This window comes from Peromyscus californicus, unplaced genomic scaffold, assembly GCF_007827085.1.
Source record: "Peromyscus californicus insignis strain IS unplaced genomic scaffold, ASM782708v3 Scaffold_15__1_contigs__length_86483966, whole genome shotgun sequence".
NCBI lineage: Eukaryota > Metazoa > Chordata > Mammalia > Rodentia > Cricetidae > Peromyscus > Peromyscus californicus.
The window spans coordinates 85,318,881-85,345,250 of NW_026294447.1; the positions used below are offsets into that span (position 1 = coordinate 85,318,881).

Here is a 26,370-nt window from a genome sequence, read left to right on the forward strand (position 1 = left end):
CTGATTTTTGGCATATTTTCCCAGAATAATAAATCAGTATCATTTTTGTCCAGTCAATATCTAGGTAACCAAATGGCCTGGAAAAGTTGAGCAGAAGAATGGTAGATTTTAATATTCAGTTGCCATCTGTTAGAAGAACACTAACCATTATTTCTTAACTTTAGTTTTCCTTAACAAGATAATATATTACTTCTTCATTTACTATCTGTAAATGCTCCTGGGCCAGAATTGCTATGACCTTCAAAGCACAGGAGAGCATAGGACTATATCTCCTTCTCTCAGAGTTGGGTATTCAGTTATGAATGACTTCATTCATATTCTATGATAGTAACCATTTCTACTGATGAAGAAAATCCCATAAATAGGCACAAGTCATCAGCTTGCACATTCAAGGCCAAATAGTTTTCAAGTGTTTTTAACAGCTGGCTAAAATTTATTGTCAGTTTACCAAATTAACTTTTTAGATATTCATGACCTTCGAAATCCATAAATAATATATGAAATAATAGTCCAAGCCAATTATCAGTCTTAAACTAAAACAGGACTTATTCTATCCCTTTATCTAAGTCAGGCTAATAGAAAAACTCACAACACAGAAGAGGTTTATAGACATTTTGAAACAGGCGTTTGGAACTACTATTACAATCTCTTTGTAATGTTCAGCAGTTCCCAAGAGCTTTGCAAGTCTTAAACTCTCGATTTTATGAATCACTGAGTCAGTAAATGTTTCGTAAGCTTTCTTCCATGTTTGTGCTGCCAAGCAAAGATCTTCTTTTCCCTTTACCCTGCACGTGTACTCCTCCTCCTGATCCTGTCTCAAATGGTCCTTCAAATTACTTTGCTTTTAAATTAATTAACTTTGGTGTTTTGAGATAGAGTCTTATGTCACCCAGGCTGCCCTCTAACTTGCCATGTAGCCAAAGCTGACTTTGAACTCCTGATCCTCCTGCCCTAATCTCCAACCAAGTCCCTTCTTTTCCAATAATGAAGATTTACAATGCAATCATTTTAAAATAAGCCATCAGTTGATTCCACTTTCATTCCTGAACTAAGCTGGAGAAGTATTTGCTTAGTTGTGTGAAAATGTCTTAGATGATGCCTCTAAAATAACATTCTGTTAACTGTACATTACAGTATGTTACAATGTATTTCCTTGTGGTCATTGTGCTCAGTAGCCTACATTTGTGCCTTTTTCTTTCCATTAATTTACTTGAGGTAGACATAGAACATTGTGTGTGAAATATAAACATTCTTATAGGTCATAGGACAATGTTTCGGAGGAGAAAATTGTACCCCTTGAGCTGAGGCACAATGAAAATGAAGAACTTTGTATCCCTTTTCAAGACTTGTGTCCTTTACCTGCATTCAGTTTTTTTTTTACTTCTAATTGTGCCATGAATCTTTTGGGGTTTGGTGGTAGATAATTACATACAATATATTCAAAACTGAATGTGCAAAGTTTAATGTGAAGGATCACAGCTTCTGTTCCAAATGTCCATTGTAAGTGTAAAGAAGTTCCTTGAGTTATAAAGACTTTGGGGGGCGGGGTATGTAGCTCTGGTAGTCCTGGAACTCACTATGTAGACCAGGCTGGATCATCCTGCCTCTCCTTCCCAGGCACTGGGATGAAAGGTGTACACTACCACATCCGATTTTTTCCAAAGGTGTGTGTGTGTGTGTGTGTGTGTGTGTGTGTGTGTGTGTGTGTTATGTTTTTATTTATTTGCAAGTTTGGGTCAATGAAGTTTAGAAAATTTTAAGAATGAGCTGAGCCACAATAAAGTGGGCAGAGGACAGGGGGTTGAGGCTCCCAAACTGACGAGGTTACTTACTCTCAGGGCTAAACGCTTCTCACACCTCTCTCTGTCACCCACAGGGATGCAAAGAACTTCAATGGTGTTCTCAAAAGTCTTTGAAAAAAATAGTGTAAAATGTTTACAAATCATTAATTTCAGTTTGTATAAAGTAAGAGATAACCAGCCATCATCTGTTGTTGGGTCACTAGAAATAATGTCCACACACAAATTAGGTTATCAGCAGGAAAATAAACAGCACATTTTTCACCTACCTAGGTAATGGACCTTTTGGTGTGTATGACACGGTGCAGGCTTTGAATATTAATTCTGTGAAATACTTGACGTATTTCAGATTTCTTTAAATTTTAGAATATTTACATATGCATAGTAAGGTATCCTAAGATAGGATCCAAATTTGAACCCGAAAGTTATTTGTTTCCTATACATTTCCTTTAAATAGCCTGTGGGTCATTTTATGCAGATTTGTAAAGTGCCAGGCTGGGATGGAGACTCACCTGAGGTTAGGCAGGAATTTGCCACTTGTGATGTCATGTAAGAGCTAAAAATCAGTTTGGGTTTTGAGGCATTTTCAGATTTTAGGTTTACAAATTAGAGATGCTCAACCTGTAACCATGGCATCCAGGGTAGGAGAAGAACCTCTCATATGAAAATAAAATGTGAAATAGCACAATAGTTGTAAATAGTATCGTTTTAAAATACATTTTATCAGAGACAGATAGCTGTAAAGAACGGAAATCAGCTCAGGCGATGCAGGAAGATTTATGGGGAGTAGAACAAAATCTGCCTTCCATGGAGATGAAACTAGCATATCAGAGTTCACGGTGTCAGGAAACTTGGACCAAACAATGCTGTGGTAACCTCAGTAGACCTTTTGATTTCTCATTCATGTCAATATCATGGTCCCTTTTTTTCCCTTTAGCTAGTTCATGATGCTTTATCTGCCACTCTCAATTGAGAAATCCTGAGTTACAAAAATATGTGGTTTAAAAACACTTGGCCATTTTCATTGAGGATTCTAATTGTTTTTAATTCCAGATACTGTCTCTGAAACATTATACTTACAAGGCTGCATTCTGATGCTGTAAATACAAACACAGAGGCAGTATTGGTTCAGTGAAGCAAAAATGGTATTAAATCCACCTGGTCACTTCTATTGGTTGATTTCTTTGGCTGTTTTCATTGTGAAGTTGTTTGCAAAGAAGCCCAAAGGGAGCTTTATTTAAAAGAGCTCTAAATACCAGGTGTAGATCCTGATGCACATTTTTAAAGGACCATCTCCTACACATACTGGATCACTAAACAAATCTCTGCAAACCTCTGGTTATGCATAAAAATCCAGAATCAATTATGTTTATTATTTTATTTGTGTGTGTGTGTGTGTGTGTGTGTGTGTGTGTGTGTGTGTGTGTGTGTGTTTGTGTGTTCATGCATGCATGCGTGTGTATGCATGCATAGGCCCGTGGAGGCCATAAGAGGGTGCCAGATCCTCTGGAGCTGAACTTATAGGCAGTTGTGAGCCACCAAATGTGGATGCTGGGAACTGAACTCCAGATCTCTCCAAGAGCAGCAAGCGCTCTTAACTGCTGAGCCACCTCTCCAAGCCCTGCTGATCTACACTCAAGGTCAGAAGTTCTTAAACTATATTCCCAGGAATTTTCCATAGTTAAATAAGTTTGGAATTCTCCATTCTAAGCACACTCCTGACAGTTCCCACTCTACAATGTCATATCATCATAATACTATGTGGTGGTGATTCTTTGTCCACAGTTTTACTTCCTGTGGTTTCATTTACTGAAGTCAACCAGAGTTCAAAAGTATTAAATGAAAATTTCCAAAGGTAAACAACTCCTCAGCCTTAAATTGCTTGCCATTCTGAACAATGATGAACTCTCGTGCCATTCTGGTCTGTCCACTCAGGATGTGGCTCACCCCTTTCTCCAGAGCATCCGCTGCACAACCTTACTTGGTAGCTGGTCCATTGTCTGATGCACTGCTGTAGGATGACAATGTTTGAGTTTGAGTAACCCTTATGTAGTAGCTACACATTATGTCCCAGTGCCTATTCCACCCACCTCAGTTCACCTCAACATGTAGGTATGCCACATATCATCGCAAGAACCGTAAATATATTTTGTGAGAGAGACCCCATACACATAACGTTTATTATATATTATTACAACTATTATCTTTTGTGATTGCTATTAATCTCCATCTAATTTACAAACTAATTTTTACTATGGATGTACATTTGTATAAAAACACACTATATATGTAGAATTTGGCACTCTACACAGCTTGGGGCACCTACTGAGAGTCTTGGTTTATATCCCCCAAAGAAGAGATGGGAATGCTGTGTGTCAACTAGCATTCTTGTTGCAAACCAGCATTTTTTGTAGCTGGAGTTTATCTATGCCCACCCGGTCTGCAGCCACTCAGACCCAAGTAAACACACAGAGGCTTATATTAATTAAAACTATTCGGCCATTAGCTCAGGCAAACTACTGACTAACTCTTACACTTAAACTCATCCCATTTTGGTTAATCTATGTGTTACCACATGTTCTATGGCTTTGCCTGTGTGCCATTACATGCTGCTCCCTGGATGACAGGCTGATGTCTCCTGACTCAGCCTTCCTCTTCCCAAAATTCTCCTTGTCTGCTTATCCCACCTATACTTCCTGCCTGGCTACTGGCCAATCAGCATTTTATTTATCAACCAATCAGAGCAACACATTCACAGCATTCAGAGCAATATCATCCATCAATTTTTCAAACTTACTCAACTTTGGAGATATTTTTTGAGTGGCTTAAATGTTTGGGAAACATTTTTAGGTAAATTACTAGTCAATAACTTGGTTAGGGGTAATTGCAATTGATTTTTTTTCTGTCTATGCAGAATAGAATATCCAAAACCCTAGCCTGAGGAAGAAAAGTTCCTAGGGAGCCATATGTAAATCTTACATTAATTCTTAAGTAAATGTTAAGTAAAATTTATTATTCTTTAAATACTAAAAGTCAAAGAGAAGAACTACCTAATTTTGTAATGTTTATATGTAAGGATCTAGGTGCATATTGTCTTCTTTACTAATGTAAATATTGTAATTCTTTAAAATGACTTTAGGCATCAGAAGTTTAATGCACTGTAATGAAAATCAACTGATCTCCCTTGACTGTTTCTAGGCTTTGTATACAAAATGCCAAGGCCAAGTTTAACTGAATTTCTCACTAAACTATAATAGGTACAAGTAGATTGTTGTGAAAATGCTTTTGACTGGATAGGCAGTATTAAAAAGGTAAAGAAAGGGCAGCCGGGTGGTGGTGGCTCACGCCTTTAATCCCAGCACTCAGGAGGCAGAAGCAGACAGATCTCTGTGAGTTTGAGGCCAGCCTGGGCTACAGGGCAAATTACAGGACAACCAGGGCTATATAGAGAAACCCTGTCTTGAAAAACCAAAAGCCAAAAAGCAAAAACAAAACAAAAGAAAAAGGTAAAGGGCTACAGAGGTAACACAGAGAGCACTTGCTGCTCTCCCAGAGACCCAAGCTCAGTTCCAACACCCAAACCCATCAACTCACAACGGCCTGGCTCTAGGGCAGCGGTTCTCAACCACAGAGGTCACATATCAGGTCTCCTGCATATCAGATATTTACATTACGATACATAATAGCAAAATTACAATTATGAAGTAATAACAAAATAGTTTTATGGTTAGGGGTCACAACACTGAGGAACTGTTCAAAGGGTCACAGCATTAGGAAGGTTGAGAACCACTGGGCTAAGGGAACCTGATGCCCTCTTCTGGCCTCCAAGAGTATCTGTACTCACATAAACACACACACACACACACACACACACACACACACACACACACACACACACACACACTTAAGAATAAAAGCGAAATATTTTTATAAGTTAAAAGCCCAATGTTCCTATGAGATTCTAGCACAACAATTTATAAGAGCTAAGTGAGTAGTATTTCTAAGGAGCAAACTTTATTAACATTTTCATATAGACAATGAGGTCAGTTTTTAAACTTTGAGTTATAATGAAATAGTAATGCGGTTTATCAAGATAATCAGTCAATGACCAGTTTTGCCTAATTCACCCCAAAGCCAACCACTCCCAGGCAGGGGTCGGGTGGGGTCTCCCAGCAAGGATCTACCCCAGCTGCACAGTCTAACTTGTAGTTGCTGGCAGGCGGTCTCCCCTTTCTTCTGCAGCTACATCAGGGACATGAGCACAGCCTTTCACTCTTCTGGATCAAAGTCCATGTGCCGGCTTAGGACTAGTCACAGTCCTGTCTGATACTCAGCTTTCCCCTCCACCCCCCCCTCCACCTGACCTCTGACCTCCCAGCTACCTTCCTATCCACTGAGCTTACCTTCCACCCCTTCTTAGACCAGACTTTGACATCCCCAGCTAAGCTTTCCTAGTGGGGTTTGAACGAGCAGGCTTCACAGCCTTGCCCCGTCCACCTTCTCAACTGCTCATTTGAGTGTTTGCACTGGAACCCAATAACCTGTGCCATAGATTTTTTCTGATTTACCTCTGTCCCCACCCACATTTTGTAATGAGTAGATGTTAGATAAAGATTTGCTTAATGAAGGCAAGAATTAGTGAGAGGAAGATTAATTACTACCAGCACAATCCCAGTATTTTAAGTTTATAGATTAGCCTGTCAGTTGGACCATCAAATTTTAAACATATTTAACACTTTCTGTGAGAATGTACTGAGTATTTACCATATGCCAGACACTGCTAGAAGCCATTTACAGCAGTCTGTTTTGTTTTATTTGGTTTGGTTTTCGTTTTTTTTTTTTTTTTAACTTTTATAATCTATCTTCCTATGAAAAAGAATACAAGAATGTTGTAAAATCACACCAACTGTAAGCGGCAGAGCCAGAGTTTGAACCTAGGCCGTCTGATTCCAGAGTCCGTGCATTGGCTGCTATTCAGTCGTACTTTCTGATAAGCAGGACATGCATGACCTATAAAGCACAACGCTGCGTCTCATAAATCCTGGACCCTTAACGAGTAGCTGAGGTCCTTTGTTTCTTATGTATAGGAATAATAAATAAATAAATAAATAAATAAATAAATAAATAAATAAATAAAAGTCCTTTTCCTCCTAAGTTTCCTCACGACAAAATCCATTACAAGAGGAAATACACAGCAATGGAAAAGGAGGGACACATTCCTTGAGCACTCCATAAGCGAGATCGTCTGGGGTGAAACACAGGCGGGATTAGGTCTTGAGGGCCAGCCTGCCTCCCTGTCAGAGCTAGGTGACAAACAGGGACTGTTCGCTCAGCCACAGTCCTATTTTTTTTCTTTTTTTATTTAAAGATTTATCTTATTTTATGTGCTTTGGTGTTTCGCCTACATGTATGTGAGGGTGTCAGATCCCCCTGGAACTGGAGTTACAGACAGCTGTGAGCAGCCAGGCGGGTGCTGGGAATTGAACCTCGGTCCTCTGGAAGAGCGGCCATTGCTTTTAACGGCTGAGCCATCTCTCCAATCCCCTAGCCACAGTCCTCTTAATGAAACAACACATCTTAAAATTTACAGATGAAGATAACATAAAAGAATAAGAGATTTTAAAATGAAAGGGGCACATGAATACTTTGTTTCTGCATCTGAAATATTTATGAATGCAGTTTTGAAAACACAAATATGTTTAAAGCCATACTCGGGAATCTGATCTGTGTTTACTATCAATTTCTTCTTGCACCCTTGCCTGCGGAACTCAGTCGAGCTTATTGAACATATTTTCCTGTGATCTCTTTTCATCCAAGACAATTTTACACACCCTTGGATACACAGGCACATAACATAGATATGCCAATTAAACACTTATCAATAATTGTAAAGTGACCTATTATAAAATAATTCTTTGGTATACATATAATTATACTATTTCTTAGGGACAAAAGCAAATTTGCATACTGAGATGGGTGTGCTCTTTTTTTGCATAAGAAATTAAATCTTGGCTGAGGATTTGCAAAGTATCTTCAGTATCTTTTAGAGTTGATCGATATTTTCATAATTGTCAATGTTGAAAACACATAAGTAAGCAAAATAATGGCAGAAGCATGTTAAAGGACATTTCAGCTGGGAGTTTTGTCCTACTACATGTCATTCACTCAACATTTTTGTTTGTTTGTTTGTTTGTTTGTTTGTTTTTGTTTTTCAAGACTGGGTTTCTCTATGGAGCCCTGGCTGTCCTGGAGTTTGCTTCATAGGCTAGGCTGGCCTGGATCTCAGAACTCAGAGATCTGTCTGCTTCTGCTCCTGGGTACTGGGATTAAAGGTGTGCACCACCATTGCCCAGCTCAACAAATTTTTAGTGAAACTCAGATGTCAACTTTTAAAAAAAAAAACACTCTAATCCAAAGGTATACTAATTTGATACTTATATACTCATAAATGTCAATAGGAAAATATTTTCAAAGCCTTTGTTTTTGGGCAATTAAAATAGTATGTTTCAATAAGAGCAGGAAACTTCATAGGTACACAGCAAACACTACAGTTCATAACATATGGGAGCCTCAAATCTGAGTGAGATGTCTCAGGTATCTGACTGAGGTATCTCAGGTATTGTCTGCTGGCATTGCTTAGCTTGAACACTCCCATAGTACTGAGTGCAAAAGTTCTGCATTCAGAACCAAGCTTCAGGGAAGCCACACGTTATAAACACCTCAGATTCCTTGCGTACCTCTAATCATCCTATGTTCAGAGCCTTTTACTGTTCCCCAATTTTCCACTACATTCGGTGCCAAATGAGGTTGCAACCCACAGCTGAAGAAGCCATGGGTAGTCCCATTCATGAACAGTCATGGTTTAGAAACAGATTTAAGCTCTGCCAAACAAAATTGTGATTCATAAGCCTTGCTGCCGTGGTCTGAAGGTGGCCCTGTAGCAGCTTGTTCCCCAGAGCAGCACTGTTGGGAGGTGGGACCTTGAGAGTGTAGTTAGGTTGGAGAACTCCGCCTTCGGGGATAGGTTGATGGCATCTGGCTGGACTAGTTAATGAGAAGGTGGGCTCCTGATGAGAGGATGCATTTGGGTTCTCTCTCACTTCCTTTCACCCATGAGATGCATTCTACTGTGTCATGATGCAGCAGATGGCCCTCCACAGATGCAGTCTTTTGATCTTCTAAAACTGTGAGCCAAATCAATTCCTGTTCATTAGGAATGTCCCTGCCCGTGGCATTTTGTACAGCAGCACCAATGGATAAGGACACTTGCATGAAATCAAAGCTGCATGCCTTTGCTAACAGCTCTGATCAAAGAAGAAGCTGTTCCTGAAGGACTTTGCTTTGGAAAGTTTGGCTGAACATGGCTCTTTGGTGTGGGAACAGCCATCTTTTCTGAGGAGCTGGGCTTCGTAGACGGTTAATTCTCATCTGCTGCTGATGCATTCATGGGAAGGATGCTGACTTTCTACCCTGATGGCCACAGTTTGGCTTTATTGAGATATTCGTTCCTCTTCCTTATTCTTACTTTGCTTGAAGCTTGTATTCTGAGGAACAACCTACAATATGGACTCCTCATTGTGTCCCATGCTCCAGGAAAAGTCTGAGAGAGGCATTTGAGCTGCCATGTGTATAATTTCAGGATATCATCTGTCCTCTGAACTAAGCAGCTGGCAGAAATGGGCAAAAGTAGTTAACCTAAATCAGATAACCTAGAGCAGGCTTGGTGACCTCAGAGTAAAACCCTGGACCATCAAATGTATATATAGGCTAAAGAGCAAGCTCCAGTGGAAAGCTGAACAAGACCCCAGAACATTCTGTCGTGATCACCCTTTCTGGATGGTCTGTAGTTTCTTCTCCCCACAGCAAGTGAGCAACAGCTGACTGTACTACACACCCACACCATCTTTTGCTTACTGGTATTTACACCGTTGCCAGGACAGAATGATTCACGAAGCCTATAAAGCCACGCTGCTTATGCTCGACCATCCTCCCTCTCACACCTGTGAAATGTTATCCAAGAGGATTCGTCACATAAAGTCAAATGTAAAATCAGACTTCCATCCAATCTAGTAAATCTTCCATGGCAGAGATAAATCCACGGGGCTTCTAACAAGAAGCTCCTATTGATTTTATTGACCATCAATCATCTAGCCAAGATTTTGCGAGGAAATACAAAAAACAGCTTTCAGCACGTAATCAACGGGTGTTTACAAGCTGCCTGTGGCATCTGGCCCATTTTCTGCCACTGTAGAAGTCAGTCCACCATTGGTGGAGCTAGAACATGGAGTGGTATTATATACAATGTTCTCCATTTCCCACTTTGAGGAACAAGAAAAATAGAACATTGAAATTTGTGTGAATGCTGTATTTCCAGGCTGGCTCTAACAAGTTCAGTATTCAAGGGTATCATGTTTGACCATTCTCGGTAGACCCCAAATGGCACATGCACGTGTGTACCTAGCATAGAACATGGATTCTTTGAAAGCTGCTTCTGGGAAGGGAACCTATGACCTCTCACATGCTTGGCAAGTGCTCTACTATTGCGCTATGTCCTTAGCCTATGCTTCTTTCTTTTTTTTAAATTTTGAGACAGAGTATCATTAAGTTGCCTAGGTTGGCCTTGAACTTGCAATCCTCCAGAAACTGTGATTACTGGTTTTATTTAAATGTTTTTCAGATTATCAAAATTTCACAGTTTTTATGGTTGAGCTCATGTTTAGCTGTTAATCCAACATTTGCTTCTACAGTCCACTGGAACCATCATTTGGATGGACGGAACTGCCTCACACTTAGCACGCCCAGAGCAGAACTCCTCAGCCCTCTCCCACTGGTAACTATGGATTGCCTCTTTTTATTCTGAATAAGATCTGAAGGATGCAATTCTACAGTGGAGTCGAATTGAGACAGGAGAATGGGGACAGAGTGAGGTCCAGAGGGTCTTACCCAAAGCCTTACAAAATTAGCATATGAAAAAAGCAAGTTGGCAAAAAAGGAGGGCTGAGTCCCCTAGCCTCACCCAGCTGCATGCTAAAACTAGCTGGGGTGCAGGTCCAGGCAGAGGGGCCCATGGTTGTTTTAATACTAAAATGCGCACCTCTATTTGGAGATTTAAGATGCTGAGGCATATGACCCATGAAGTGGTATGTAGAACTACATGGAACAGGGCATGTGTAGAAAAGCCCATGCTAAGCTCAAGCTGTGCTTTGTGTCGTAAAAGCTCCCTGTGTCTCCCACTCCCATCGGAGCCACTGAAGGCCTTTGTGAGGCCTGCTTCCTCCCTTGGACGTGTATTCTTCCTTAAGCCCTCTCACTTCGCTGTTACTCTCCGCATGCCGGGTGTCGCTGTCTTAGTTCTAGGATACGAAAACTTGATCAACCCTCAAGAGGTTTCCACCAAACCCCGAGATCTGCTGGTACCTAAGTGAGGAATATCGATTTCAAAACTCAAGATACTAGAGCAAGTACTCCAAACCTGCACAGTCTTCAGAATAGCAGCACTAGACAGCTACATAATGACTCACTTGATCGAGACAAGTGTCAAGTTCTAGACTCATCAAATAAGGAAACGAGGTCAAGAGGGAATCCCAGACAAGGCTTTCATAACTTTAACCACTTACATCCCAAGCACACAGTGTTCTAGGTGCAGGTCCACGGACATGCTCTGAAGTCAGGTGGACTTCTCTCCACATTATGAGGCAGATGCCATTCCCATCCTCATTACAAATGGGAAATAGAGCCCCAAAAGCCAAGAAGCCTGTCATAGCTGGCAGACAACAGAGTCAGACTCTAGCCTTGTGCATTCCCTACTGCAATGGCCAGGGACCATTGCAGGCCACACAGGCCTCCTGCTCTGCCTATCTGTGCTCATCCTCAGTGCTGTAAGGATGCTAACTCTCATATGGAGACAGCAGGTCCCTCTCAGTATATAAAAAGCTCATCACAACATTCACCCTTTTACATTTTAATTCAGTAGCTTTCAGTCTATTTATTCACAGAGATGTGCAACCAACACCACAGTGAAATCCCACATTTTCATCACTTGGAAAGAATCCCCTGTTGTTGGCTGCTTTTAGTCTTTAGCTCTTTTGGGGGCCGGCCACCCAGCTCCCAAATAAATGTACATGGAGGCTTATTCTTTCTTATGAATGCCTGGCCTTGGCTTGCCTTGTTTCTAGCCAGCTTTTCTTTCTTTCTTTCTTTCTTTCTTTTTTTTTTTTTTGGTTTTTCTAGACAGGGTTTTTCTGTGTAGTTTTGGTTCCTGTCCTGGATCTCGCTCTGTAGACCAGGCTGGCCTCGAACTCACAGAGATCCGCCTGCTTCTGCCTCCCCGAGTGCTGGGATTAAAGGCATGTACCACCACTGCCTAGCTGTAGCTTTTCTTATCTTAAATTACCCCGTCTACCTTTTCCTTCTGTGCTTTTACCTTTCTCTATTTCTGTATATCTTTTCTTTCCTTCTCATTCCATGTCTTTTTATGTAGCTGGGTGGCTGGCCCCTCATGTCCTCCTCCTTATTTTCTCATTCCTGGATCTTTTCCTCTCAAATTTCTCCTCCTATTTATTCTCTCTGCCTGCCAGCCCCGCCTATCCTTTCTCCTGCCTTGCTATTGGCTGTTCAGCTCTTTATTAGACCAATCAGGTGTTTTAGACAGACAACGTAATATAGCTTCACAGAGTTAAACAAGTGCAACACATCTTTGCATCATTAAACAAATGTTCCACAGCATAAACAAATACAACAATCTTAATCCTCCACAACTATCCCCCATCTGCATTTATACCCTCAACACTCCACCCTGACCCCAGTGCCTGGAAGCTTCTAGAGCACTTCCTGTTTCTGTGGATTTGACTAATCTGAGTATTCCATACAAACTTAGTTATAGGATGTATTTCCTTTTGTGTCTGGCCTCTCCCACTAAGTGTGGTTTCAAGGTTCATCCTTTACAGCACTTTGTAGCACACATCCATACTTGGTCCTTTTTTTGTGATGGGTTAAAAATCTGTAGTATTAGATATGTCATGCTTCTTTATGTAAGCAGACATGGTAAGCACGTTTGCTCTCATGTCTCAGAGATTATACGTAATGCTGCTTGGATCTCTATGCACAGGCTTTTGTGTGGATATGTTTTCAATTGTCTCAAGTGTGGTATAAAAGACATATTTGGATCTTGTCCTTGGTTCCCAGCTCATGATGCCTCTAATATCCTAAATTATAGAAGTGCCTTTTTCCTATATCTGAGTATGTGCTTATGAGGCAAGTCCAGGCAGGCCCCACATAACTTCTAGAAACTGGGCCCCAGATGACCAAATATGAAACTCTCATATGCCACCACCATCCCCTGGTCTTTGATCCACAGGAACAGAAGGAAGCTGAAAGCATGGGTCTGTAAAAAAAAATCCCTGAATGGCAAGATTCAGGGGCTGCAAGTGGGTAAGCTCGTAGGCGCTAAGCATGTGGCACTCCCGGAGAACACACACCACGCTCCATTCTCTTCTTGCTCTGTCCATTTCTTGCATTCGGTTTTTCCCGAGTTCCTAGTTCTATGAGAAACCTTCAAATGTAAGCACAATGTTTTCCTGAGTCACCCCAGATCATCAGTTCTCAACCTTCCTAATGCTGCGCCCCTTTAATACAGTTCCTCACGTTGTGGTGACACCCAACCATAAAATTATACTGTTACTACTTCTTAACTAATTTTGCTACTGTTATGAATCATAATGTAAATATCTGATATGCAGGATATCTGATATATGACCCCCGTGAAAGGGTAGTTTGAGCCTTCCAAGGGGTCTTGACCCACAGGTTGAGAACCGCTGCCTTAGAGAATTGTTACACCTGAAAGGGAGTTCCCCCCAAGTTGCAACCAAGTCGCAACCAAGTCAGACAAAAGTCCAGGTGAGCCAGGGGCCTGGGACTTGTGATTGGCATCTGAAGTGGGGTAGGCTGTGGGTCTGACATGCTCAGCTTAGGTCAAAATGTTCAAATATTGGAAAGTGGGAAGACACCAGAAATGAGCATCTGGGAGTGGAATTGAGTCATTTTGGAGCTTGATGTTTGACACCTTGAGACTGCCGATTTGTTTTCCAAAGACACTACCTTCCTGCCTTCCCATCAGCAGTGTATGCCGTGACGTTTTTCCCAACCTTGTCAACATGTTATGGTCTACTTCGTAGACGTCCTAGAGGGTGTGAAGTGGTGTCCCTTTGAGGTTATGATTTGCGTTTCCCCAGGGACTGGAGATGTCGTTGGAAATCCTTTCAGTTGACTTTGGCTTCATCTTCGTCTTTTTCTATTTTTCTCAACCCCAAAGGGCTGATTCCAAGGTAGAACTTGGATGATCTCTGTCCAGCTGGCCTCGCCAATTACAAAAGTGTAGGAACATCTCAGCGCAGCAGACGACGCTTCCCTGGGCATGGTGGCCTTCCTCCTCACCCTGAGTTCCACATCTGACTGTGGTGATGGAGTTCACTTCTGTAGAGAGCCGTAACGCTCTAGCCCTGCTGTGCGTTCTGTTAATTGAGAGTCACCATTGTGGTATTTTAAAAAGCAAGTTAAAATGCCAGAATGCAAGATTCCCCTGTACAGGTGAAAGTTATAAACTGATAGAATTGTGGCACTGGGTCTTACACATCCACATCGATTGCCCAACTCTTTCTGAGGTCAGAAAAAACAACTGACCACTTCTTAAAATTACCAAAGTCATGTGGTACTTCTTACTGTTAAAAAAGGAAAACCACCTTATTTTATGGAATTTACATTAAGCAAGAGCCCACTTTTATTGCTTGTGTGTGTGTGTGTGTGTGTGTGTGTGTGTGTGTGTGTGTGTGTGTGTGTGTTTATTCAATGAGGCTCAGTTGAAACAGGATTTTTCCCTTTGGGGGACTCTTCCATGATCCCAGACACTCACACTCACTGTTTGTTTGTTTTTTTGTTTGTTTGTTTTTTTGTTTGTTTGTTTTTTTGATTGTTGGTTTTCTATATTCTATGTCTATAATCACCAAAGTTTATTAACTTTGTTTGGTTATTGTTGTTCTTTAAGGAAGACTTGTGTATGTTTATGCCATTCAATTGATGGCCCTTCTTTATCATGACTTACTCTATTTCCACAAACATTAGCTTTCAGTAACTCAGAACCTTTGTCCAAAGGATCAGCCTGAGTCCACCATCCCTCTCCACTCTGCTGTGGTCCTCTGTGAATCTCCTGGTTTCTGCCGACCTGCCTGCGCGCACCTTCCTTCATGTTCTCTGTGGTAGCCATCTTGCAGCGCTAGGACCAAAGAAGAGCTGCCAGCATGCTAGGCAAGCCCTGTAGTCCTGAGCTGTACCCCAAGTCCCGGCCTGACTTCTTAGTCCTCTCCAAGGCTTCCTTTCGTTGGCGTGTGTCTGGTAGGCTCAGTCAGCTGTTGGGGAGTCTCCTTAGCCACCCCATGTGGCTTGTGTGTCCTCTGCCTTCCCCTAGTCACTGGCTCTCTCAGGCCTGGCTTCATTCCCAGCGAAGGTCCAAGAGATGACAGCTCCTCAAATCATATCTAGTGTGTAGCAGCCTTAGGGCTGGCACTGATCCCAACAATGTATTATTGTAATGTTCTTGGCCAACAGCATGTAATGATAAAATAAGATTACAGCATACACATCAGGGTCATTTCAAAATGTGCTCCTGTTCATCTTAGTTTGAAAGATGTCATAAAGTGATTAAATGCAACACAGAATCGATTGGCAGGTAGCCATTACTGATAAGAAATATGATAGAATTTTTGTTGGTGTTGATGATGGTCTTAGGGATTAAACCCGGGGGCTCATGCATTCTAGGCAAGCACTCTAACTTCGGAGCTATGTCCCTTTTCATTTTTTTTTTATTTGGAGACAGAGTCTTGCCAAGTTGCCCTGACTACCCACTAACTCCATTCTCCTTCCTGCCTTAGCCTCCTGAGTAGCTCCCGAGGACAGGCATCCCCACACTATCCATCTTAGAACACTGAATAGAATCTGGACATTCTGCTTAGATTGAGGACCAGAAATAAAAAAATAATTTATAAATTTCATCTGCAAATGGGAGATGATTGAATTAGTCAGTAAAACATTATTGTCTAAATTGAAGGCTGACAAAGACTGGCCAATTAATTATTCTTTCCTGAGTATGGCCAAAGAGTTCAACTGTATTTCCATTTCATTAAATCATACATTTTATTATAACAAAGTTATCAATTTATCTTTAAAATTCTTTTTATTTTGAGTCATGATCTCTCTGTTTAGTCCAAGCTGGCCTCAAGCTCACACAGTCCTCTTGCCACAGTCTCAGATGTACCGGTATTATAAGCATACACCACCAAACTCAGCTTTATTTAATAGTTTAATTTGCTATAAATAAAATGCTATATAAAAATGCTAAATAAAGCCGGGCGGTGGTGGCGCACGCCTTTAATCCCAGCACTCGGGAGGCAGAGCCAGGCGGATCTCTGTGAGTTCGAGGCCAGCCTGGGCTACCAAGTGAGTTCCAGGAAAGGCGCAAAGCTACACAGAGAAACCCTGTCTCGAAAAACCAAAAAAAAAAAAAAATGCTAAATAAAAAGCTTGGGATTGTTGATTATTACGTTTTATAAAACTCAGCAAATACAAAAGGTTATATTGTAAAATAGTCATTGGAAATCTTACTCTGTTTTTCAGATATACTTTATCCTGCGCATTTAAGGTTCACCTGTAGGTGGTTCAGTAACTAGTGGAGTGACTCAGACTGATAAACCTGTTGTCTGACATTGTTACTTTTTTGTGACAAGAGCAGTAAATTCTCCTTTAACGAAAGATCCTGGATAACGGTTTCTTTACTGTGGTTCTCATGTTGTACACTAGATCCTGAGAGATGATTATTCTGCACATCTCCTGTATTTTATCATTTGACCTACACATCCTAATTCCCCTTACCATATAATTTCTATTTTTTTTAAAAAAAATTTTAAGATTTATTTTATTATGTATACAGTGTTCTGCCTACATGTATGCCTGCGGGTCAGAAGAGGGCGCCAGATCTCATTACAGATGGTTGTGAGCCACCATGTGGTTGCTAGGAATTGAACTCAGGTCCTCTGGAAGAACAACCAGTGTTCTTAACCTCTGAGCCATCTCTCCAGCCCTAACTTCTATTTTTTGTATACTTGACTTAGGATTCCACATGTAAGTGAGACAGAAAACATATTTCTTTTTGGGTCTGGTTTATCTCATTTAGAATAATGTCTCCAGACCCATCCATATTGTCACAAGTGGAATAATTTCCTTTTTAAGGCTGAGTAATATTTGTGTGTGTGTGTGTGTGTGTGTGTGTGTGTGTGTGTGTGTGTGTGTGTATCACTTTTTCCTTATCTCTTCATTCACTAGTGGATACTTACTTAGCTGGTTTTCATATCTTGGTTACTGTGAATGTGAACCCCAGAATGTTTTTTTGAAGAAATTATTGAACTCACATACCTGAAGAGATTGACATAAAATTTACAGACATTGGATTTGAAATCAGTTTCCTTTAGTGTTGCTTGTAGCTTATGCTTTTCTTCAGAGGTTGAATCACATGGGTCAGTGGGATGCTCTAATCCCTGAATTTCTTCCTTATCCTACCGCTCTTTACTTCCCAGGTGTGAGAAGGAATTTAGATGGCTTATGTTCAGAACCCATCCTTATTGTAACTACCTGAGTGAGGCTCCCCTTAGCCCAAGTGAAGTTCTTGTTAGTTCAAGTTCAGGTGCAGGTGAAGAGACTATTTGGTTGATCAGCTGCTGAGAAGTTTGTGCAGTGAGGGAAATGTCTAGCTGATTACACAAGCAAGCACTTTTATATATGCCCAGACACTCTTCACAGGTCTCCATGTGGAGAATGCTTGATGATGGTGTGTGGTCAGCTTAAGCCCAGATGTCTCTGCGAACTGGTTCTTTTAATACTCAAACTGAGATCAGGGACAGGATTTTGTGGGTGAACTTTGCCGTCAGATGCAATCTCGTTTGGTGTTTATCTCACTGTAGGCTTCCCTATGATTTGGCAGGACAGCTCATTAGAATTGGCTTAGGAGGGCTTGGTGTGTGTTGAGGCAGAGGCTGATGAGGGCCAGTGCTTCAGTTTGACGCGTCACAGGTGCCTCACCTAAAGTCATAGAGTATCTTAGACCTCAGTGTTTTTTTGACTGTGTACAAGTCACCACCAGTATTTTAACACTATACATGGCTAGGAGAATATGAGATATTCTTCAGAAATTCAGATTAACACACAAGAAAATGTAAGAAACAGGGAATAAAATGAACCATGTTAAAAATTCGTCTCTGGTTAAGTCTTTTTATGGCAAGTGTGAAAACCAGAGTTAAGGCCAAAGGACTAGCGCTATGAAGAGAGTTGTCATGATAAACCACAGGGGGACTGGCCGGTGTATCAGACAGCTAACAGAATTGAGCTAGGTCTATGACAATCCGGGTAGCAGCATGAAGGGGTGAAGAATATATGGTGGTTGACTACATGTGAACTTGTGTTTCTTTGCGTTTCTCATCTCTGAAATGGAAATTGTAACAGATCCTACCTCCAAGGATTGCCATGAGGAAGACAGAAATAGCAGTCTGAAATGTCTAATGTCCGTAGGCCAATGTGTTAAAGCTTAGGTTACCAGCAGGTGGCGCTATTTGGGGACGTTCTAGAAACTGCGGAAGGTTGGGCTTGCAGGAGGTAGATGGCAGGGACATGCCTTTGAAAGTTACAGCTCTTTCCCAGTCCCTTCCTTGTTCTCTGCTTCCAGTCCACCATGGGGGTAACAGTCTCCTCCACCACATTGCCACTGCCCTGTATTCTGCCCAAGCGCAGGAGACCAAGATACTGCAGACTGAGCTCTGGAACTGTGAGCTAAAGTAAAACATCCCTCCCTGTGAGTTGTTCTCCCTAGTGTCTGCCACAGCCATGCAACTGTAACTGATGGAAGCATGGTAGAGTAAATCCAAGTTTCCGCTAGTTTGCATAACTACGTTGTATCTATAAAAGCCTGGAGAGAAGGGCCACACTGCTTCCGGCTGGTTTCCCCAGCGTATGAGTCTCTCCTCTGAGAATGAGGGGAATTCAAGCAGCCAGGCACAGGGTCCCTTTCACAGGGCACAGGCAAGGTGAAGAGACAGAAAGGGAAGGATCCAGAAGACCAAAAGCCACTCGTGACCTTGAGGGGTACCATTCTTTTGAGTAGAGGAGGCCAGTGAATTCTGAGGAGGAAACCTGGGTTTGGAGCCAGGAAACCTCATTGTCTTCATTTACTTGACTGTCGTTGCCGAGTGACTAAACTGCTCTGTACCTCAGGTAAGTTCCTCATTTGGCAAACAGGCAGCAATAATGTTAGACCCGCTAGAGCAGCCCCTAGAGCTTATCATCGAGAAGTCCTGGGCATGAGCATGTGTCCATAAATAACAGCTCTTATTATTAAACAAACAAACAAACATTCAGCTGTTTATACTGGTGCACTGGCATTCCTGTGTTCTGGACTGTATTCTGACTGTAGCTGTAGACAACAGGAGTGTCTTGTCGCGTCCGCCTCGACCAGCAAGGAAGACGCAACACCAGGCTCTTCTCCAAGCAGTTTATTCAGGAACCTTGAACAATCTTCTGACCCCAGGGAAAGCCAACTTCTGACTCCAGGGAAATCCAGCCCACGCCCTTTATAGCCACTGGGCAACCAACCCCGTAGTGCCACATGGATAATGCCGATAGGGTCAGACATACACAAGCAAGCCAGATTCCATGCCCAAGCCAAATAAGGAGTTGTTTATCCCAGAGAACACCTGCCATCGGGAAGGCAGACGCCAGCGCCATCTTTGAGGCGCAGCTGTGCACAGCTCTCTACAGTGTCTAAAGTCTCTACCTGCCAAATAAAGGCTACTAATACCCACTTGCTAGAATATCCTTTTAGCTTCATTTGGCGAAAGAGCCCACAATGAATTTTGCAGTCGGTAGGTTCTTATACCAAATGCAGGGAGTCACAATCCTCAGAAGTTAGCCAGTAACAAGGAAAAATCCAGACAGATCAGACTAGCCACCCAGCTCCAGAATCTTGGAGTGTTCAGACAGCTCAGCCATCCCCACGGACATTTTTGTTGTTGCTGTTTCTTCCCTGAATTTTGCTGAAGATCCCTGACTCACACATGCCGATGGGTTTGCTAAAAGTTCATCCCATGATTTCAGGAAGAGCAGGGAAAATGGGGCGGGGGAGGGTAGGCAGGTGAAAGCCCCTAGCAGGGTGCTCCTGGAATGCAGTCCTACATGAGGATGAGTTCCCGAACGTTTGTGTAAACTGGGATAGGTTTTAAACTCACGAGAGACAGCTTCAGTGTGAAGACATCTTTGCTGTATGTTTTCATATATAAACACGTCTATAAATGCATTTTTGAGCTCATGACACCAATAGATTAGCAAGAGATTTGTAAATTCCCCCCCCCCCCAGGAAGAAATAACAAATGGGAGAAGGTGGTCTCAGAGGCCGGTGTCATTAGGATCATGGTGTATTGATGTCCCTCTGAGTCTCATAGATAAAACTGTCTGCTGGGGCGTCTTTGTGAAGACATTTCACGGCTCCAGTGTTTCAAGTCTCTCAGCGGGGGGCCTCAACCCTGGGGGATCAAAGCATGTCGGGTGAGGTAGAGGCGGTTTCTTCCATCCCCCCACTTTTTTTTTAAACCTGGGCCTTGAAAGTCTCCAGAGGCCTTCATAGTCCTGTCGGACCCTTGTTAGAGGGAAGGGAAGAGAGGGGGCAGAGAGGCTGCCTAGTGGAGGGAGGAGGCCGCATGCTGACTGGCTTTGAACTTGATTCCCCTTCCCTGCAGAGCTACAACCCACAGGCTGATCAGCAATGACCCTAAGAGCCCTTTGTTTCTTTACAAGGAAAGAGGGGTGTGCAGGAAAGCCAAAAGGGAATTAAAAAGCTGGTTTTTGACAAATTACTCTTTAAAATAAGAAATACAGGGCTGGAGAGATGGCTCAGCCGTTAAAGGCTAGGCTCACAACCAAAAATAAGAAATACTATCTGACTGAGAGAAATGAAGAGTGGAAGCAAAATGGATAAATATGTGTCTGCCTTCTCACTCTGAGCAGGGGACCCTTAGGACTGAGCTGGGGTGTGACCTGGAGTTCTTTACCTCAAGGCAAGAGCCACCGTTTGACAGGAATAAAATGATGTTCATTGCAGAGGTCAAATGTGTTTGGTCGTTGTCTTTAGTCTTTGTTCATGGGCCTTGGTGATATTCGGTGCCGAAAACACCTTGGTTCCTGGCATATGAAGGGGTTAAACTCTCCTGCTTTCACAACTGAATTTAGGTCCCAGTTCTCCGAGAAGGACAAACAGGAGTCTTTTCCAACAAAGGACCATTTATCTACAAGGTCCTTACATTCAGGGTCGAGGGAGCGAACAAACACAGAGGATCTAAGTCAGTCTCACAGTGTCTCAAGGACAAACCCAGCAGCCCTCTTCTGAGTCACGTCCAAACTGTGGAGATGTGTCCAAAAAACGATAAGACTAAACCTCAGCCAATTAGAAATACACTAGCTAATTAGGTAACTGACCCTGAAACTCCCCTGGCTGTGCTTAAAAGGAGCCTGAACGCTCATTTCAGGGTCGTCGCCATTTTGAACAGGTGAGCGACCCCACATGCATGTGGTATAAGAAATGCTCTTTGCTCCTACATGCTATTTGAGTCTGGGGTCTTCCTTCAGCATTTCCTCGGACCCTATAATATGCCTTGGCTGACCTCAGACCACCTACCTGCCTGAGATCACTGGAGTTAAGAAGGATTGATATAAGCCAACCCCACCATGCCTTGTTACTTTTTAGCTTACGTCAGACAGAAGGAAATGCAGGATTGCAAGTTTTCTAAAGTAATTTCTAAAATTATTTAAGCCTGCAGCTGCAAAAAGAAAAAAAAAGTCACAGAAAATGTCAGTGTAGAAACCATGAATGTATAGTATGAGGAATGAAAGGCCCAGGATCGGCAGAAGACACACCAAGACCAAGTTCTCAGCACAGAGATGTATTTGCCCCAGAAGGACAAAGACCTGCCTCTGTGATAAAGACAGACAGACAGGGTCCATAGGCAAATGGCAGTTTAGAAAGGGAGAAGGGTATACCCCTCACCCCTCACCCCACACCCTGCCACCCCCATGTTAGGGTGAGCTGGTTTGTTTTGACTGGGCATGTTAACCAGATAAGCCTAGGGGGCTTTTGATTGCTGGACTTCAATACTTTGATAGCTGGACCTCGTAGTCAACCTTGGTAGAAGCCAGTTGTCTGCAAAGTTAATAGATTCTAAAAGCTTTTAAAAGTCTATCGCCACAAGACGTTAGTAGGTGTGACATGGTGGAGGTCTTGGGGTGGGCAAGAAATGGCTGTTCAGGGGGCCAGAATTTAGCCCAAGCTAAGGGAAGGCAATTAGCCACTGGACCGGCAACATTCCAGTCTCTCCACGGCACTGAAATTCTAATCAGCCAACCAGTTGCTGCAGACACAGCTTCCTTTCAGGAGTTTTCATTCACAGCCCCATGCAGCTTCTTCTCAGGAGTTTCTGTTCATATGCTCACACATGGTTAAATGTCTCTATACCGCACGTAGTCGCGCACGGCTTCCTTTGCTCAATTTTGTGTTGGCCAGGCTCATTCAGATTGTTGCATGTAGTTTTGGGTCAATCACTCCTTCTCACCGTTGTATAGCATTCCATCGCTTGGCTTTTGGACAGGTTTCAGATGTGGGCTAGTGTGAGTCGCATAGCTAGGAGCATTATATGAGGGGCATTTACCCATCAACCCCACAGTTCCCCAGAGTTTTCTTGAGTGCGAGCAGCAGAAAATATTAGATAGAAGGATTTAGATTGCGGAGATAAACAGATAGAAAATAAAGGATAGCCTCAAGAGGGCCTGGAACCTATTCCAATGAGCCCTGTCTCTGCTGCAGGTTATTTATAGAAATGCCAAGGGGTAGAGCAAAAGACCTTTCACCCCTTGCCCCAGCCCAGTCAAGTGCAGACCATCTCAGACACCTGTACTCAGGCCCTTGGTCCTGATCATCCTCTCTATGCGGACCTGCTGGGTAAAGCCACGAGGAACCTGAAAACAGGCTCCCACTATTATAGCACTTGTCTTTTGTGCACCAAGGTAAAGGTTTCTGTTGGGCATATCTCAAGGAGAGGGACTGATCTTCAGTGGGATGCCCATGTGATCAGCAGAGCACCATCCGGCGAAATGGTGTTACTGGCTGGTGGTTCGCCCTGCCAGCCTCCTCACCCTTGCCAACGCTTGCTGTTATTTGCCTTTCGTTTTAACTTTCTTGCCTGGTGCTGTCAGGATGCTGCAGTGACCAATGGTGTTAAGGTTTCCATATATATTCTCTGGTCTTTTGAGTAGTCTTTGGTCTGTTGTCAGTTGGACTCTATTGGACGGTCTGCCCGTCTCTTACTTACCCTTTGGATTACTTTTTAAGATCCGTAAATACTTAGACCAAAACAAAATTGAATCCCCAGTCACAATGATTTTTTTCCTTGCCATCTTGTCTTGTGAGCAGAGAGGGTTTCCCAGTCCTGTAGGGTCTCACAGCACAGCCCCTCCTGTGTGCGCGCTAGCCTGTCTTTACACGACATCGCTCCCCCAGACATACTAGGAAACAACCCCGGGAGAAGTGTGTTTCAGAGCAAATGTTTTCAAAGGAACAAATCTTTCTTAAATAAAAATAAGAGCCATTTATTCTACAAGGAAAAAGCAATCCGTTTAACTCCAATATTTATATTTCTGACTTTTTATAAATATGAATTTAGGGAAATTTCCAAGCATGAGTCTGGTTTCCTCTTTCTTCTACCTGGGTTGGGGAGTGGGAATAACAAACAAGCAAAACCTCTTGTCCCTCTATCTGTAATTCTTTAAAAACCAGTAACTATGAAACTAGACAATCGCCATTCCTGCAAGAAATCGTGAGTGGCTCGGGAGGCCCCGCCCCTCCCAGGGGGCTTTATAAGCTGTTAACAGTTGTTGGGGGAGGGAGAGACATTTTCTGCTGTGGTGTAGCCTGTGCTTCTGCAAATAGCCCCTCGCCCATGCTCTTGCAAGTCACCCTAACTAAATTCATTGAGTCTCCAAAAAATACAAATAAAGACATTTAAGTAGGAGGACAACTAGTTGGGGGAAAATGGGGATCAGTGAAAGCAGAAGGGAGACAAATAGGCTAATGAAGGCTAAATACAATAAAAATACACTCCATATATGTATGAAAATGTCATAAAGAAACCTATTATTTAAAATTAATATATACTAATAAAAGTCTTCAGCTCTCCATTAAAAGGTTAATTGTTCCTGTGTATTGTGTGGGTGTCTTGTTCTTTTAAGAACCCATGTTTGAATGCTTGGATGCAATCTATGAATCTGTAACTAATTCTCTGGCAAGATCAGCAACTTTCTAGGCAAATCAAAGGGTAGAGAACTCTACCTGAGGACAGTGTGGACGTCAGCCACACCCAGGAGTGGTAATTACGTCCTGTCTCTAGTTCCGCCGTCAACTCTTTCTTCTTCGCCCTAAACCACCTCACTCGCCTGTGTCCTGTCTCCTACCCTCTGGTGGGTGTCCTCCCCCAGCACGGCTGTCCACCTTCGGTACTCCATCAGACCATCCCTGCCAAGTCGGCGGCGGATTACGATGCTGCCTTGGAAGCCATTCACATTTCATCCCCTCCGACCCTCGCTCAAAAATGTTAATTAACAGGCCTCTTTCCTGAGCACCCTTTCTCCTTCCTTAGCAGAAGAGGCAGTGGGGTAGATAGAACTCACGTGCCCTGCAAAGTCAGGTGTTCTGGATAAAACCTTCTGTGTCCTGGACCAGTGCCACCATGCCTCCTTTTAAAAGTCTTCCTGACCTCCCGTGGTGGCAGAGCAAAGTCTAGCTGAAGAAGTCCTAGCTAGCTGTGACATGGCAAGCTGGAGTTAGAGTTCTTCAGTTCCACAGCCTTGCTGAACCTCACATTTGTTATATATATAAACGGGTATTAGAAATTAGAAATAATGGTGACAGTTCTGAGAACTTGTCTAAATGTCCTGGCTTATTTTTAGTGACTGCTTCGGGTGTTATATACTGCTAACAGTATACAGGTCAGGGTGTTCCAGGGACTGCTGTAGTTGCTGACTGACCCCAGTGGCTTAGAGGCAGCATCCGCATAAAGCGTCAGAGCCTCGCGACAGTTCAGATGGCTTCTCCAGCCGTATGCTTTTGACTGTTACTCTCGTGTGTATTATACGTGCATATATCGTAAACCTCAAGGCACAGGCTTAAATTTTGCCTTTAGCAATCACAGCCTTTTAAATAAATTAGGGGGCAAAGTATGTAGTTTTTTTACTATCCATGCATATTTATGCCCATTTTAATACTTGATTCCTTCCAGCAAATTAAAATTGCAATCTTCTATCATTCCTCTGCACCCTAAAAAAAATTCTTAAATTTTCTGCAATGCAGGTCTACTGGAGACAAATTCTTTTAGCTTCTATTTATTTAAAAATGTCTTTATTTTGGGCCAGAGATGGCTGAGCATCTAGGCCTGGCAACCTAAGTTCAATTCCCCCAGATTCCAGGAGGTGCCAAGAGAGAACCGACTCCTGAGAGGTGTCTTCTGACCTCTACACAGGAGCTGTGATGTGAACACACCACACACATACACACACACACACACAAAATATATTTTATCCTGATTTTTGAAAGTTATTTTTTTTCTTGGACATAAAAATTTGGAATTTTTTTCTTTAGCATTTTGAAGGTTTAGTTCAAGTCCATCTTTCCTTATTCCTGATGGGATGATGTCAGCTGCTACTTGTTAGTCCCCCTTATGCAATGTGTCTTTTCTGGAAAATGTCATGATTTTCTGTTTATCTTTGACTTTAGAAGTCTACTATGTGCCTACATATCATGTATATACATAGATCATGTATATACATACGCGAGCATACATATTATATAACTAAATCTAGATTTTGTATGGGGAGAAAACATGCTGTTTGTCTTTCTCTTCTTCCCTCTGTTCAGTCTCCATCTCTATACATCTTTCATCACATACGCACACATAGATGTCTGTGTTCAATGCATAAGAAAAAACATGATATTTGTCTTCCTGGATCTGCTTAACACGGTGATCTCTGGTTCTGTTTCCTTCCCCAGAAATGACATCATTTCCTTCTTCTTGATGCTGTGGAGACAGTGACCCTGTGCATTTTCACACCCTTTATCTTCCAGCTTGCGTAACTGCTATTGACCTCTTTTCAGAACCCCTCTTCTGCCTGCTGTATGCTGTTCAGCCTAGTAAGTTGATAGTTACTACAGATCCGCTTTTCTGTTCTCATATTCCCATATGGTTCTTTTAAACTATATATTTTTTAGCTCCAATTTCTTCTTTGAAATTCCCTATCAGTTCATTCATGATCAGTCTTTGGACATAGTTATTAGAGCTGTTTTGAAACCTTGGTAATTCCAACATCTGAGTTACCTCAGAACGACTTTTTGTTTGTCTGTTTGTTTGCAGGTTTTGTTTTGTTTTTTTTGAGTCAGGGTTTTTCT

At 42.4% G+C, this 26,370-nt stretch overlaps 1 protein-coding gene across 1 annotated transcript in view; it reads left to right on the forward strand.

Annotated features, from left to right (window-relative positions):
* Positions 1-11,128: 11,128 nt before the first annotated feature.
* Positions 11,129-26,370, forward strand: part of Pygl (glycogen phosphorylase L) — a 53,139-nt gene continuing 37,897 nt past the window's right edge. The window contains exon 1 of the mRNA XM_052738157.1: positions 11,129-11,212. Within this exon, the coding sequence (XP_052594117.1) occupies positions 11,129-11,212 (84 nt within the window). The remainder of the gene's footprint in view (positions 11,213-26,370) is intronic.